Source organism: Leptonychotes weddellii, chromosome 12, assembly GCF_054177405.1.
Source record: "Leptonychotes weddellii isolate Sample4059 chromosome 12, ASM5417740v2, whole genome shotgun sequence".
NCBI lineage: Eukaryota > Metazoa > Chordata > Mammalia > Carnivora > Phocidae > Leptonychotes > Leptonychotes weddellii.
Window position 1 is genome coordinate 80,078,279 of NC_138380.1, and position 15,914 is coordinate 80,094,192.

Consider the following 15,914-nt stretch of genomic DNA (forward strand, 5'->3'; position numbering starts at 1 on the left):
TAGCCTGGTGATGGGTATTGAGGAGGGCACATTCTGCATGGAGCACTGGGTGTTATGCACAAACAATGAATCATGGAACACTACATCTAAAACTAATGATGTAATGTATGGAGATTAACATAAGAATAAAAAAAAAACAGCAGTAAGTATATTATTTAGAATTACGAAGATAACCAACAAAAGAATAAAAACCTGAAACTGTTAAAAATGTTGCCTCAAATTATGGAGACAGTAAAGAGACCTGTGGTTGCCAGAGACAGGGGGGTGGGTGGGGCAGGTGAGGGAGAGATGAACAGATGAAGCATAGCGAATTTTTATGGTAGTGAAACTATTCTGTATGATAGTGAAATGCTTAGAAACATGACATTATACATTTGTCAAAACTCACAAAACTGCACAACACGAAGCATGAACTCTAAGATAAACTATGCACCTCAGTTAACAATAGTCTTGGGGCGCCTGGGTGGCTCAGTCGTTAAGCGTCTGCCTTCGGCTGGAGTCATGATCCCAGGGTCCTGGGATCGAGCCCCGCATCGGGTTCCCTGCTCCGCGGGGAGCCTGCTTCTCCCTCTCCCACTCCCGCTGCTTGTGTTCCCTCTCTCGCTGTCAAATAAATAAAATCTAAAAAAAAAAAAAAAAAATAGTCTTAATATTGGCTCAGTTGTAACAAATGCACTACACTAATGCAAGATGTTTATAATAAGGGAAAATAAGGGTTGGGGGGGCAGGAGGGAGAACAGGGGAACTCTCTGTACTTTCCAGTCAATTTTTCTGTAAACCTAAAACTTTAAAAACTAAAATCCCTTAATGAAAGGAAGGAAGGAAGGGAGGAGGGGGTGGAGGGAGGGAAGGAGGGAGGAAGGGAGATATCTAAAAGCCATGGAGGAAACTCAAATACATATTACTAAGGGAAGGAAGCCCATCTGAAAAAGCTACATGCTTTATGATCCCAACTATAATGACATTCTGAAAAAAGCAAAACTACGGAGACAGTTAAAGAGACCAGTGGTTGTCAGGGTTTAGGGGGAGAGAGGAAGTGGTGAATACGTGGAGCCCAGGGCATTTTTAGGGTGGTGTAACTATTCTGAATAACACTGTAATGTTAGATACATGACATTATGTATTTGTCAAAACTTAAAAAACTATACAACACAAAGAGTAAATCCGAACATTAATGATAATGTGCCAATAATGGCTCATCCGTCAGTTATAATAAAGGAACCCACATTAATGCAAGTATTAGTAATTGTAGAAACCCATGGGGGTGGGGAGACTACTTTCTGCACAATTGATCTTTAAACCTAAAACTGTCCTTAAAAAAAAAAAAAAAAAATCGCCTGTTTAAAAAAAGTGTTGTCCCTAGGGAAGAGGTGTTTGTGGGTGGAACAGAGCCTTTTTTTTTTTTATTGCAGTCCTTATGTGCAATTTAAGGTGTGTTTTTCTTTGTTGGTTTTTTTTTTTTTACATTTGTATACATTACTCGGATTGAAATGTTTTAATTAAAAAAAAAAAAATCTGTTTACCTGTCGGGATAGCTAAAATGAAAACAACCAAAGACAGCAAGTGTCACGAGGCTATGAACTATCCCAAATTCTCAGGCACTACTATAGAAGTTCGTGTAACTTGGTATAACCACTTTGGAAAACTGTTTGGCAGTATCTTACCAAAGCTGATCATTTGCATAACATGTGACCCAGCAAATTCACTCGTAGATTAATACTATTTTAAAGAAATGTTCACCAAAGGACATGCTCTATGATGTTCACTGAAGCTTTATTCATAATTGCCCTAAACCAGAATCTACCTAAATGCCCATCAAGAGTTACAGAAACACTGTAGATTATTCACACAGTGGAATTCTACACACCAATGAGAATAAAGGATTTAGAACTACATACAATATCATGAATATCACAAACATAATTTTGAGTGAAAGAAGCTAGGCATAGGACCCATAATTCCATTTCTATAAAGTCCAAAAACAGGCAAAAGTTATCTATGCTGTAAGAAGTCAGAATAATTGTTATCCTGGGGAGATAGATTGTGACTGAAAGAGGCATGGGGGGGAGTCCCCTGGAGTACTGGTAATGCTCTGGGTTTTTTTAATGAGTGCTGGTTCTACAAGTATATTGAATTTATGCAATTTCATCAAGCCATGCTTATAATACTTTTAATATATGTACATTTTATATGTATATATGTTTCAATAATTTCATTAACCTGAGAATGTAGACCCCTAAGTCACACCCTTTTTTCTCTACTCTATTATTTAAAGACTATATACTTGAAAAAATCCCAGGAGAGAGAAATATACATACATTTTACATAGTTAATTTCATGCTTGGCAGAATCTCAACCTTAATATTTCTATAAATACTTTCAAAAGCAAGAGAAGTCCGGTTTTGAGTCCAGTAGAATACTTAGTCGAACTTGCTGGGGAGCCATACTGATTGGTGTTGTTATGAGTGTTGCCTTCCAGTTGGGCTGTGGATATGTTCATCATGTTATAAATTACAGTTTAGGGTGACATTTTACTAAGACAAGTGAGTGCTGACAGTGAGAAGTCATTGCTCTTGCGAAATCTGCTATCAGGCTCAGTTTTGGGCTTCTTACCACTGGATAACATCCATCTAGGGAAATTCTTTTTGTGTTAATTTCAGAAACTGCAACTTTGGCTTGCTCACCAAGTTAGAATATGTTGTTATTCTTTGTGCTGGGAGAAATCAGAGCTAAGTTACAAGCATTAGACCCAAAATCTAAAGATGAGTGTGTCAATGCTTCAAATGTGGGGATATTTTTTACTTTTGGTAATAACGTTCTGCTGTTTCAAACCTAACTATTGCACTCATTCATTTCCTTTAACACAGGAAGTACAAAGCTCACACAAATTGATTCTACGTTAGTTCTGTACATGTACACTAACATCGTTTTTAAGCAAGCCTTACTGGGCTTACTCCAAGTGAAAATTTAGTGTTGAAATTTGGCAAGTTCTTGATCAGTAACTTTAATCTATTACTTTTATAAACTCTCAGTTTAATATACATAACAGGGTATTTCGAAGATCTTTCAGAAATATGATAAAAGGGCCTAACATTTTTAAGAAAGCCTGGAAAACCTCCAACAGTGAAAACTACCTAATAAATCAACTTAATCCAACCTCCTGCTGTCCCTGCCTTCCATTTAATTCACCCACAAATTACCTTCTCATAATTTGTCTTTTGGGTTTCCCAGACCACACCCTACTTTCAGGATGCTAAACTCCCAAAGGACCACTCAGCATATAATATATACATATATTATATACATGTAATATATATATATATACACACACACTTATTCTCAGCACACATGCCTCCAATTAATAGCATTTATTAAGCATTTCCAATGTGTTCCCCCATTAATATTCTCTTTAATCCTTTCAATAACCCAGTGGTTTCCTTTACTAACCACATTTGATACTTGAGGAAACTAAAGCACAGAGCTTTTTTGTAATTTACCTAAAGTTCTAATGCTTGGAAGCGGTAGAGCTTTAATCCCAGCCCAGGCAACGTGAGTCACAGCCATTACACCGCCGCCTCCAATTATCTGTAGGAACTCAGATACGAAGGCAAACTCAGGCCACGCAGTCCTATGAATCCCGCCCTTGCTAGCACTCCACTTCTACCCTCTAGACTCTAATGAAAAATTTGGCTCTACTCTATTCTGTAGAACAGCCTTTACAGCTGCTACTCATATAGAGGACGCCTACTTTCTTTCATAATAAGAAAAAACGTGAGCGTTAGACCTTTTATCACCACCACAGCAGGATCGGGTTCAGGACTCAATACTGACTTTTGATGAGGTTTTAAAGTCTTTACTGATGGCAGACTGGGTAATGGCTTGGGTTTGGGCATGAAGCACTGTCCTGGACATTCACTAGATCGTCAGAGTTGATGTAACATTGACTCCCAAGACAGCATAAAACAGGTTATCTCAGGACTTCAGGATTCTGAAGTCCACAAAATAAGTCAAAACATCATATCGTAAAAATGCTTTCCAATTCACATGCAACCATAAAATCCCGTTTCAAAAACTTTCAACATCATTAGAAAAACCAGACACTGTATATTCTCTAAAATTTATTTACAGTTAATAAATTAAAAAGAAAAGTACAACCAAATTGTAAATCTTAATCATATGCGCACATCAAACTGTCCAAGAAAACAATTCAGTTCCATTACAAACAATTGCCTTCTAATGCACTTAAGACATAACAGTCTATCAAAAAATATTTTAAACACATCAATAAAGTAAATATTATGTATATATGTCCATTAAAAAACACCAATTTAAAGAGTGCTGTGGCAATCCTTAAAACAACAAAAAACTTTGAGTTCAAAATTGCTCAGATTTTTTGTATTCAAATATTTTTCATGTGTTTTTATTGAATAGTTTCCAGAAAAATAGTACTATTGTTTGCACATAGCAAATCAGTATGTGTCAGCCACCAGCTTAAATTACACTTGCCCAATCAGGTACTCAAACTTGGACAAAATAAATACACACCACAACAGTGACACTTTGCACTAACAACAATGACGCTTGCCCTCAACAATCAGAACATTACTGGATTCGGTAAGGAAAAATAAGTTGCTGGTTGACAAGGAGGAGGATAAAAATGACATCAGGAATTCAAAAGGTTATTTGAGGTGCCGGTCACCATATTTAGGCACTCAAGATTCAATAAAAGCATAGCAAGGTGATAAACTTCCTCCTAGCTTCCCCCTTTACTTGTGCCATATGAGATATAAAGGTAAGAGAATGAATCAAGATCATGGGATTTCTTTCAAAAAACTATATACAAGCTAAGCTACAGACTCTAGAAGACAGTTAAATGAATGCCTCACCATAAAGGCCACTGTGCCAAGTTCCTTTTCACATTCTGCCCAAAAGTATCCATAAAATACTTTCATTTTCCTATTATATACTCATCAACTATATTAGTTGTTTCTTCACATTTTATAAGTTGTAAAACAACTAACTTTAGCAAGGTTTTGCTAAAGAAAACTTGGCAAAAATAAAGATTTGTTTACATCTTATTTCACAAACTAGAAATGGCATGACTTTTCAATAGACCAGATAAATAACATACTGAATTTAGGATGGGCAATCAGATCCAAACTGAAATCAGATAGCCCAGATAATCCAAAGCATTTATGCAAGTTCAAGTGCACTAAAGTAACAAGGCATACGAGGAAAAAAAAGAAGATTCTCAGTTAAAATAAATGCATGGTGTCAATGGTTATGTTTCGATTTTGTGCTGAGCAAAGTTATCCTCCCAGCTACATCTAATTTGAAAATCCTCTGGGAAGCTATCTAGATAAGCTATATGTTGAAATTACATTCTAATATGGCCATTGGATTTATTTTTTAATTATTATAAAATTATATACAATAGTGAAGTGGTACAAATACATATTTTTCCCTCAGGTGCTAATTAGCTAAAAAAGTTAACAATTTGGGAAGAGGGGAAGAAAACCCTATGCATTTAAGTACAATTGGCAATGGAAGCTAATAACCAAAAGAATACATATAAGCTTCCTATCACACAAATATAATTTAACACTCTCCATCTTCTAAGTAATTATTCACTTTTATTTACTCATGTGACAGTATTTGTAACAACACATTATCATTGAGTAGTGAATAAAAGAATATGAGGCTTACTGGGAAACTGGCATAAAGTCATATATTTATCTTTTTTTTTTTTTTTACAAAACAAGAACACTGAAATTAAAGTCACAAAACTCCTACTATGAACTATTAAACTTGAAAAATTCATTTCAGAAAGCTATGCCATTTGAATTCTAAAAACACAAGAGTCAAAATCGCAACTCTCATTATTCCCCTAAGAAGCTGCCAAGCAGAGAGAAACCTTAATATTGAAGATTTCATATGTCATGTTCCAGCCTGGTATGGATGGTTCCATGGCAGAATACTTAAATTTGAAATAATAGTGGTACAAAATCACTACTTGACCCTTTAGATATTGCAGTAAAATCTGGCTGCGGCACCACTGGCTAAAAACCATTAAGTCTTGCTGCCACCAATGACCAAAGGCACTTGGATAATCAAGAATTCCACACTGGGCCATATGATATAAACACTATTATAAAAGTGTAAAAGAAGGGTCAGTACTCTGTGTGGCTCGCCTGTTCAATTCCTGTGGTCTTCGGCTGTCAAACAAAAGACCTATAACTGCAAACATAATTATGAATGGAAATAAGATAAAGGAACTCCTGGAGCAAAACAGTCAACTACTTGTCATGATGTTTTTAAGAGTGATGGACAGTGATCTGGACATTTCTTGTTATCCAACAACAAAAACAAAAACAAGGAAGGAAAATCCATTTTGCCCAAAGTTAACTTCGACCAGTTATTTGATACCAAGAAATGCCCCACCCCTCCAGTTCATTAATACTTCTGAGAATTCCAATGGGTATTCCGTTTGGCATTTTAATCACAGCGTTTACACATACTCATTTTGCCTATGCGATTTCCATTTTAAAATAAATTATCCTTGAAATATTCCCAGATCTGTATGTTAGACTAGTACAAGGAGGCCAAATCATTTCCAATGGGATTCCATCCATCTCTTTAACCAACACCAGTTCTTTATAATTCACTCATTCTTTTGTTTTTTATCACAAGCCATGTAGTTTCAATGCACTTTAAATTTTATTCAATTAAAAAGAATTTAACAAGTCAACTTTTCCTAAACAAAACTTTATGAGTTTCTACCATTTCCTTTAGGAGCTCAGTAAATATAAACATTAAATTTCAATATAAAATCTTTAGAAACACCTCAAAAATGTTTAAACAGTTGTACTTTGCATCTCTTTGTTTGTAATCACTGAGCCCATGAAATTCAAAGCCATACAAATCCTTACACTATTAACAGTCATAAGCTTGAATTTCTTAGAAAATATCCTTGGTCAAAGCTTTGGAATCCAGTTGAAATTCGGAAACGAGTGGGATTCAGAATACCCTGAGCACAAACTAGTGCAACACCTTTCAAAAAAACATATTCGACCTTTCCTCCAGAAAGAGGGGTGGCAGTCAAAAAAGGAAAAAGGGGGGAGCAGGGAGGCGGATGAACAGCAAGTAAATTCTAGCTTTAATTACACAAGCACGAAACCAAATTCCTTTGGAAAAAGAATGACTTCGGAGGACTTCCAGACCAGTGAGGTAGAGTCCAAAAGGGGGAAAACGGATCTGCCCCTATAGTCCTGGAGACGTCTCGATCTGGGGTTAGGAAGAAAGGGGACCTCCCTCGCGGGTCCAGCTGTCTCCTCCCTCCGCAAACCCGGTGCTGGGAGGCAGCAGAGGGCACACCTGCCCCGGAGTCCCAGACGGCGGCGCCGCATCCCGAGGACGCGGGCCGGGAAAGACCATCCGGTGCTTCTTCGCCCGTAAAGTGCACTAGGGGACGCGGTCCAGGCCGGATCTGTAAACACTCGACTGTCACTTGTTCATCCCTCCAGGCGGAAGCCGTCCCGGGGCGGAGGGGCGGAGGGGCCGGGGCCGTGTCTCACGCCCGGGGCACCGGGAAGCGGCGAAGCCTCACCACGGGTTCCAGGTTCACTCGCAGGACTTGGCGCGCCCGGCGCCGCGCCGCCGCCAGGCTGCGCTCGCCCCACACGTCGCCGCCGACGCGGATGGTGGGGAAGGTGGTCAGCGTCGGGGTGGCCGCCCTCCAGATCTCCTCCAGGGTGCGGCCCCCGAAGCAGGGCCCGGGGGCCGCGGGCTTGGCGGGGCAGCTGTCCTCGGGGGCCGCCGGCGGCGGCGGGGACGGTGGGGGCCCCCTCCGGCGGGCGGCGGCCGCCCGGGCTCCGCGGCGCCTCCTCCTGGCCGCCGGCCTGCGCGTCTGGCCGCGGGCGGCGGGGGGCGGCGGGGGGTCGGGGACCAGGGCCCGGCAGGAGGAGTAGCCGTAGACGTCCTTGCTGCGCAGGATGTGCGGGGAGAACTGGTGCTTGAGGCTGCAGAGGAAGCTCCAGAGCTCCGCGTCCGAGCTCATGAACTCCGTGCTGCGGGGCATGAACAGCTTGAAGGCGTCGCCCAGTGCCTTGGTGCTGTCGGCCAGCGACAGTTGCGACCGCGAGTACACCACCTTCTCCTCCCGCGCCTCCAGCTCGGCCCCTCCTCCGGCCCTAAAGCCGCCGCCCCGGGCAGCCGGGGCCGGGGCCGCCGGGGGCCGGCGCCGCCGCCTCTTCACGCTGCGCCGCATCGGAGGCCGCTCGGGGCCGCCCGCGCTCGCCGGCTCTCGCCGCCGCCGCCCCCGCCCGCGTCAGGCTCCGCGGCGGCGGCCGCTGCTGGCGCCTCCGGGCCGGCGCGTCTCTCGCTACTTTTCTCGCCTCGGCCGCCGCCCCTCCCCCTCCGAGGGCGGAAGACGCGGGTGAATATCCTGCCGCCCGGTACAAGATGGCGGCCGGCGCCCACCCCTGGGCTTTGTCATTGGACGGCGCCTGGCCCCCTGCTTTCTTTCTTCTCCTCTCTAGCCTCCTTTCGCCCTCTGCCTTTCTTTAAATGTGCCCGCCTCGGGCCCCTCCCACCACAGCCCCGACTCCACCCATTGGGTGCTCTCAGAAGAGGGGCGGGGACTAATGGGGGAGAGGCCAGTTCCTGGAAGATGGTGCTGGGGTGGGTGGTGGTGGTGGCCCTTGAACGCCAGTCAACAGTTGGGTGGGTATGTGGGGAGGATGCCATGTCTACAGTAAGAGGTAGACTTCAGCTCCACCTTGGGGAGAGTCCGTCTCAGAGTGAGTGGGTGCATTTGTGGAGAGTCCGTCTCAGAGTGAGTGGGTGCATTTGTGGATGGTGCATAACAAAGGGAGACCTGCCCAAATGCTGTCCCTCCTATCACAGCACGGGAATTGGGGGTAAATCTAGACGGAATGGGCCTTTCGCAGTTCCCTTCCAAACCTTCAAAGACCTCTTTTGGCATCTTCATCCAACTCTTCCCTCTTTTGGCCCTGATCCATCTCAGGCAACCAACAATAATCCAGAGTCATTCAGGTAATATGGGCAGCATTGGTGAGATTATCTCCTTCTAGACAATGGAACCCTCTTCATATTTAAGAGATACTCTGCTTATCGGGAAAGCAAAGCCTATTTGCTTGCTCAGGTTGATCAGAGATCAATTACAACAAAGCCATTCTCCTTAACGAAAATAGCCATGTTTTCAAATATGTAGCTCTTCCTAAATGACTGCACCTCACTTTTCATTTAGTTTCAATATGTTCATTTGCAGCACCATCTCTATCACTCAGAAGAGATGCAGCATCATAATCAAAAAAGTTCTCTTGATAATAATACATTGTTAAGAACACATTCCCTTCTGTGTTTGAAGGGAGGACTATGAATGTTTAGAGAGTAGTGGTCATTCACTAGTCGTCTTTTCTATCCTGACTGGCACTCTAATGGGCACTCCATGTTTGCTAAGTAAATCAAACAAAATACTGCCGATTATTTGCAATGAGGTGAGAAAGAAGGATATAGTGAAATCGCTTAGAACAGCATACTTTTATATTTTACATTTATTATGCAATTTTCTCCTAACACCCTTAAATTTTTAAGGTTAAAAAAAATCAATACTTAGAACTTTAAGGTAAGCATGCAAATTTTACCCTTCAGTGAGCATCTTATTTTGCAGTAGAAAACTGATAAAGCACAGAAGTTTAGTGATTTGCATATAGTTGCTAATAGTTCCCTCCCATATTTGAGCTGAAAGATACCAAGTTCAGTCTCCTTATTTCACAGATGAGGAAATCTGGACCCACAGAGGTTCAGTAGTACGGCTTGTTGATAGCAACCCCGGGACTATGGTTTAGGTTATTGGATTCCTAACCTAGTGATCTTTATATTTCACTGGAGGCTTTTCAAATTGTGCTGCCCAGACTCAGAGGTTCAATAGAAAATGCTTAATGCATGAGTGAAGTGACCAAGGGACAGAGCTATACCCCTATTTCTACTTCAACTCTATCCAGAATGGAGCAGTTTTTATCAGTCTTGTATTGGGCTAAACAGATATTTTGTTTGAACCAGATAATATGTTGTTTGTTTCATTTCAAGAAAAACTAAACCAAAACTATTTTGAAAGGTGTTTCTCTGCACCAGAGCACCCTCCCCACACAATGGGTTTATGGCAAAAACAGAACTTTGTATCAGGAGACGAGTTCTCTGCCTACCAAAAATCATGGTAACTTTCTGAAGAGAAAATCATTTTCCTGGAAAAGCACACCTGATCTCAGACCAAGATTAAGGAGCCAATTACCAGCTTCCTGAGTCCTTATAAAGAAATGATATTATAACCTTTTATATCACAATTAGTTTTCTTGATTATTCTGGGAACACATAGTAATGTGAAATTTGAATAACTTCCATTGGAATGCCCCTGCAGACTGACAGAAAATCTCACAGAGTGAGCCAGCAGAATGATAAGGGGACTTCATAATAAAAGAAGAGGGTAAAATAAGGATTTATGTACTCCTGGCTTCTCATATTGTTTGTTATTCCCTTTCTCCCATGTTAATCATATTATAAGTACTTCAGGGTCTTTTGCCACATAAATACTTAATAGGCATCTATACAAACCTACAGATTTGACTTCAATTAAGAGGCTAAATCTTTCTTTAATGCAATTTTGATTCTAAGAAAACATAAGATTTTAACAAATGGCAAAGTATTAAACAGTTCCTTTATAATCCATGCTCATTTAATTTACTTAAAAATAAAACTATTTTTATGTAATATTTTTAGGAATTAGTATCATGTTAAATTGCTTAAATTATCATATACTTCTAAATATGGCACTTGTCTGCTCTCTCTATTCTTGTTTTCTCTCTTTCTTTCTCTCTTTCTCTTACATTTCTTCTTGACCTCTAGCTTTTGATTAACTGAAATCCTTATCCATTCTCTATAAGTAAGTAAAATTTACTCATAAAGATGATACGTTTCTTCTAGTTCCTGGGACTGTACTGAGACACTATAAAGTTTATGAAAAGTGGTCAAATTAAATTTTTGTTCTTAAGGAATGACTGTCTGAAATCCTGAGTTTATTCCTTTACCTCTCACGGGGAATGATGCTTCCTATATCAGATAACTAAGTGGTGGATAATGAGAATGAACAGAAAGAAAACTAGCTATAGCTGTATATTTTCTGAATATATAAGTTATATAGCTTAAAAATAAATCCAAGCAGAATAAAGTGATTAGAGAAAACTAAAATAAAATACATCTCCTAGCTACCTAGACCTCTGCATTAAGAGCTCACATCTATAAAACAATTTGCTTCTTGAAAAGGGGCCAGAAAATAAAAAGTGTATGTAAGTGAATATAGTCAACTAATCTATGACAAAGGAGACAGGAATATATTACAATAAGGAAAAGATAGTCTCTTCAATATATGGTATTGGGAAAACTGGACCACTTTCTTACACCATATACAAAAATAAACTCAGAATGAATTAAAGACCTAAATGTAAGACATGAAACCATAAAACTCCTAGAAGAAAACATAGGCAGTAATCTCTTTGACATCAGCCTTAGCAACATTTTTTCTAGATGTGTCTTCTAAGGCTAGGGATATAAAAGCAAAATTAAACTATTGGGACTATATCCAAATAAAAAGCTTTTGCACAGCAAAGGAAACCAACAAAACAAAGATAACCCACCAAATGGGAGAATATATTTGTAAATGATAAATCTGATAAAGGGTTAATAGCCAAAATCTATAAAGAACTTACACAAATCAATAGCAAAAAAAAAAAAACAAAAAACAATCCAATGAAAAAAATGGGCAGAGGACCTGAACATTTTCCCAAAGAAGACATACAATGGCCAATACACACATGAAAAGATGCTTAACATCACTAATTTTCAGGGAAATTCAAATCAAAACCACAACTAGGTATCACCTCACACCTGTCAGAATGGCTGGTATCAGAAAGACAAGAAATAACAAGTGTGGTGAGGATGTGGAGAAAAAAGAACCATGCACGTTGGTGGGATTACAAGCTTGTGCAATCACTGTGGAAAACAATGTGTAGGTTCCTCAAAAAATTAAAAATAGAAATATCATACAATTCAGTAATTCTACTACTGGGTATTTAACAAAAGAAAACAAAAACATTGGGGGCCTGGGTGGCTCAGTTGGTTAAGCAACTGCCTTCGGCTCAGGTCATGATCCTGGAGTCCCGGGATCGAGTCCCGCATCGGGCTCCCTGCTCAGCGGGGAGTCTGCTTCTCCCTCTGACCCTCCCCCCTCTCCTGCTCTCTCTCTCTCGTTCTGTCTCAAATAAATAAATAAAAAAAATCTTTAAAAAAAAAGAAAACAAAAACACTAATTTGAAAAGATATGTTCAAACTATGGACCCCTATGTTTATTTCAGCATTATTTACAATAGCCAAGATATGGAAGCAACCTAAGTGTTTATTGTAGATGAATGGATAAAAAAAGAAATGTTATGTATATACAATGGAATATTACCCAACCATTAAAAAGAATAAGATGTTGTCATTTGCAACAACATAGATGTACCAAGAAGGCATTATGCTAACTAAAATAAGTTAGACCAAGAAAGACAAATACTATATGACTTCACTCATATGTGGAATCTAAAAAATAAAACAAATGAACAAACAAAAAAGCAAAACTAGACCCATAAACAGAGAACAAACTGCTGGTGCCAGAGGAAGGGGATGGGGGATGGGCAAAATGGGTGAAGAGAGTGGGAGGTACAGGCTTCCAGTTATAGAATGAATAAGTCATGAGGATGAAAGGTACAGCATAGGGAATATAATCATTGGTATTGTAATAGTCTTGTATTGTGACAGATAGTAACTACACTTATGGTGTGCATAGCATAATGTATAGAGTTGTCAAATCACTAAGTTGTATACCTGAAACTAAAACAACATTGTATATCAACTATACATCAATTTTTAAACTTTTTATTAACATATAATGTATTATTTGTTTCAGGGGTACAGGTCTGTGATTCATCAGTCTTACACAATTCACAGTGCTCACCATAGCACATACTCTCCCCAATGTCCATCACCTAGCCACCCCATCCCTCCCACACCCCTCCACTCCAGCAACCCTCAGTTTGTTTCCTAAGATTAAGAGTCACTTATGGTTTGTCTCCCTCTCTGGTTTCGTCTTGTTTCATTTTTCCCTCCTTTCCCCTATCATCCTCTGTCTTGTTTCTCAAATTCCTCATATCAGTGAAATCATATGATACTTGTCTTTCTCTGATTGACTTATTTCGCTTAGCATAATACCCTCTAGTTCCATCCATGTCATTGCAAATGGCAAGATCTCATTCTTTTTGATGGCTGCATAATATTCCATTGTATATAGGGGCGCCTGGGTGGCTCAGATGGTTAAATTTCTGCCTTCGGCTCAGGTCACAATCCCAGGGTCCTGGGATCGAGCGCTACATCGCGCTCCCTGCTTGGCAGGGAGCCTGCTTCTCCCTCTACCTCTAGTGTTCCCCCTGCTTGTGCTCTCTCACTCTCTCTGTCAAATAAATAAATAAAATCTTTTAAAAAAAAATTCCATTGTATATATATACCACCTCTTCTTTATCCATTCATCTGTTGATGGGCATCTAGGCTCTTTCCATAGTTTGGCTATTGTGGACATTGCTGCTATAAACATTGGGGTGCACGTGCCCCTTTGGATCACTACATTTGTATCTTTGGGGTAAATACCCAGTAGTGCATTGCTGAGTCATAGGGTAGCCCTATTTTCAACTTTTTGAAAAACCTCCATATTGTTTTCCAGATTGGCTGCACCAGCTTGCATTCCTACCAACAGTGAAGGAGGATTTTCCTTTCTCCACATCCTTGCCAACATCTGTCATTTCCTGACTTATTAATTTTAGCCATTCTGACTGGTGTGAGGTGGTATCTCATTGAGGTTTTGATTTGGATTTCCCTGATGCCGAGCGATGTTGAACACTTTTTCATGTGTCTGTTGGCCATTTGGATGTCTTCTTTGGAAAAATATCTGTCCATGTCTTCTGCCCATTTCTTCACTGGATCATTTGTTCTTTGGGTGTTGAGTTTGATAAGTTCTTTACAGATTTTGGATACTAGCCCTTTATCTGATATGTCATTTGCAAATATCTTCTCCCACTCTGTCGGTTGTCTTTTGGTTTTGTTGACTGTTTCCTTTGCTTTGCAAAAGCTTTTTATCTTGATGAAGTCCCAATAGTTCATTTTTGCCCTTGCTTCCCTTGCCTTTGGCAATGTTTCTAAATAGAGGTTGAAGAGGTTGCTGCCAGTATTCTCCTCAAGGATTTTGATGGATTCCTGTCTCACATTGAGGTCTTTCAACCATTTTTAGTCTACTTTTGCATGTGGTGTAAGGAAATGGTCCGGTTTCATTCTTCATGTGGCTGTCCAATTATCCCAACACCATTTGTTGAAAAGACTGTCTTTTTCCATTGGACATTCTTTCCTGCTTTATTGAAGATTAGTTGACATAGAGTTGAGGGCCCACTTCTGGGCTCTCTATTCTGTTCCATTGATTGATGTGTCTGTTTTTGTGCCAGTACCATACTGTCTTGATGATGACAGCTTTGTAATAGAGCTGGAAGTCCAGAATTGTGATGCCACCATCACAATTGTGTGTCCATCACCTAGCCACCCCATCCCTCCCACACCCCTCCACTCCAGCAACCCTCAGTTTGTTTCCTAAGATTAAGAGTCACTTATGGTTTGTCTCCCTCTCTGCTTTTTGCTTTGCTTTTCTTTTCCAACATTCCTCTGGCTATGTGGGGTCTTTTCTGTATCCATACAAATTTTAGGATTATTTGTTCTATTTCTTTGAAAAAAGTGGATGGTATTTTGATGGGGATTGCATTGAATGTGTAGATTGCTCTAGGTAGCATAGACATTTTCACAATATTTGTTCTTCCGATCCATGAGCATGGAACGTTTTTCAATTTCTTTGTGTCTTCCTCAATTTCTTTCATGAGTATTCTATAGTTTTCTGAGTATAGATCCTTTGCCTCTTTGGTTAGATTTATTCCTAGGTATCTTCTGGTTTGGGGTACAATTGTAAATGGGATCAACTCCTTAATTTCTCTTTCTTCTGCCTTGTTGTTGGTGTATAGGAATGCCACTGATTTCTGTGCATTGATTTTATATCCTGCCACTTTACTGAATTCCTGTATGAGTTCTAGCAGTTTTGGGGTGGAGTCTTTTGGGCTTTCCACATAAAGTATCATATCATCTGCAAAAAGTGAGAGTTTCACTTCTTCTTTGCCGATTCATTTCTTCTTATTTCTTTTTGTTGTCTGATTGGTGTGGCTAGGAGTTCTAGTACTATGTTGAACAGCAGTAGTGATAGTGGACATCCCTGCCATATTCCTGAACTTAGCGGAAAAGCTCTGTTTTTCCCCATTGAGAATGATATTTGCTGTGGGTTTTTCATAGATGGTTTTTATGATATTGAGGTATGTACCCTCTATCCCTATACTCTGAAGAGTTTTGATCAAGAAAGGATGCTGTACTTTGTCAAAAGCTTTTTCTGCATCTATTGAGAGGATCATATGGTTCTTGTTCTTTCTTTTATTAATGTATTGTGTCACATTGATTGATTTGCAGATGTTGAACCAACCTTGTAGCCCAGGAATAAAACCCACTTGGTTGTGGTGAATAATCCTTTTAATGTACTGTTGGAGCCTATTGGCTAGTATTTTGGTGAGAATTTTGCATCCATGTTCATCAAGGATATTGGTCTGTAATTCTTTTTGATGGGGTCTTTGTCTGGTTTTGGGATCAAGGTAATGGTGGCCTCATAAAAAGAGTTTGGAAGTTTTCCTTCCATTTCTATTTTTTGGAACAGTTTCAGAAGAATAGGT

The 15,914-nt window shown here is 40.0% G+C and overlaps 1 protein-coding gene and 1 long non-coding RNA gene across 2 annotated transcripts in view; both read right to left on the reverse strand.

Moving 5' to 3' along the window:
- The window catches only part of LOC145716602 (uncharacterized), a 159,524-nt gene that overhangs the window by 61,960 nt on the left and 81,650 nt on the right, over positions 1 to 15,914 (reverse strand). The gene's annotated exons all lie outside the window — the stretch shown is intronic.
- CCDC71L (coiled-coil domain containing 71 like) lies at positions 4,104 to 8,563 on the reverse strand. Its single transcript, XM_031026880.2, has one exon. It carries the CDS (start codon positions 8,264 to 8,266, stop codon positions 7,571 to 7,573), a length of 696 nt encoding a protein of 231 aa, XP_030882740.2. The 5' UTR covers positions 8,267 to 8,563; the 3' UTR covers positions 4,104 to 7,570.

Excerpts from the sequence above, each read along its gene's own strand:
- CCDC71L (XM_031026880.2), bottom strand. The coding sequence starts at position 8,266 with ATGCGGCGCAGCGTGAAGAGGCGGCGGCGCCGGCCCCCGGCGGCCCCG.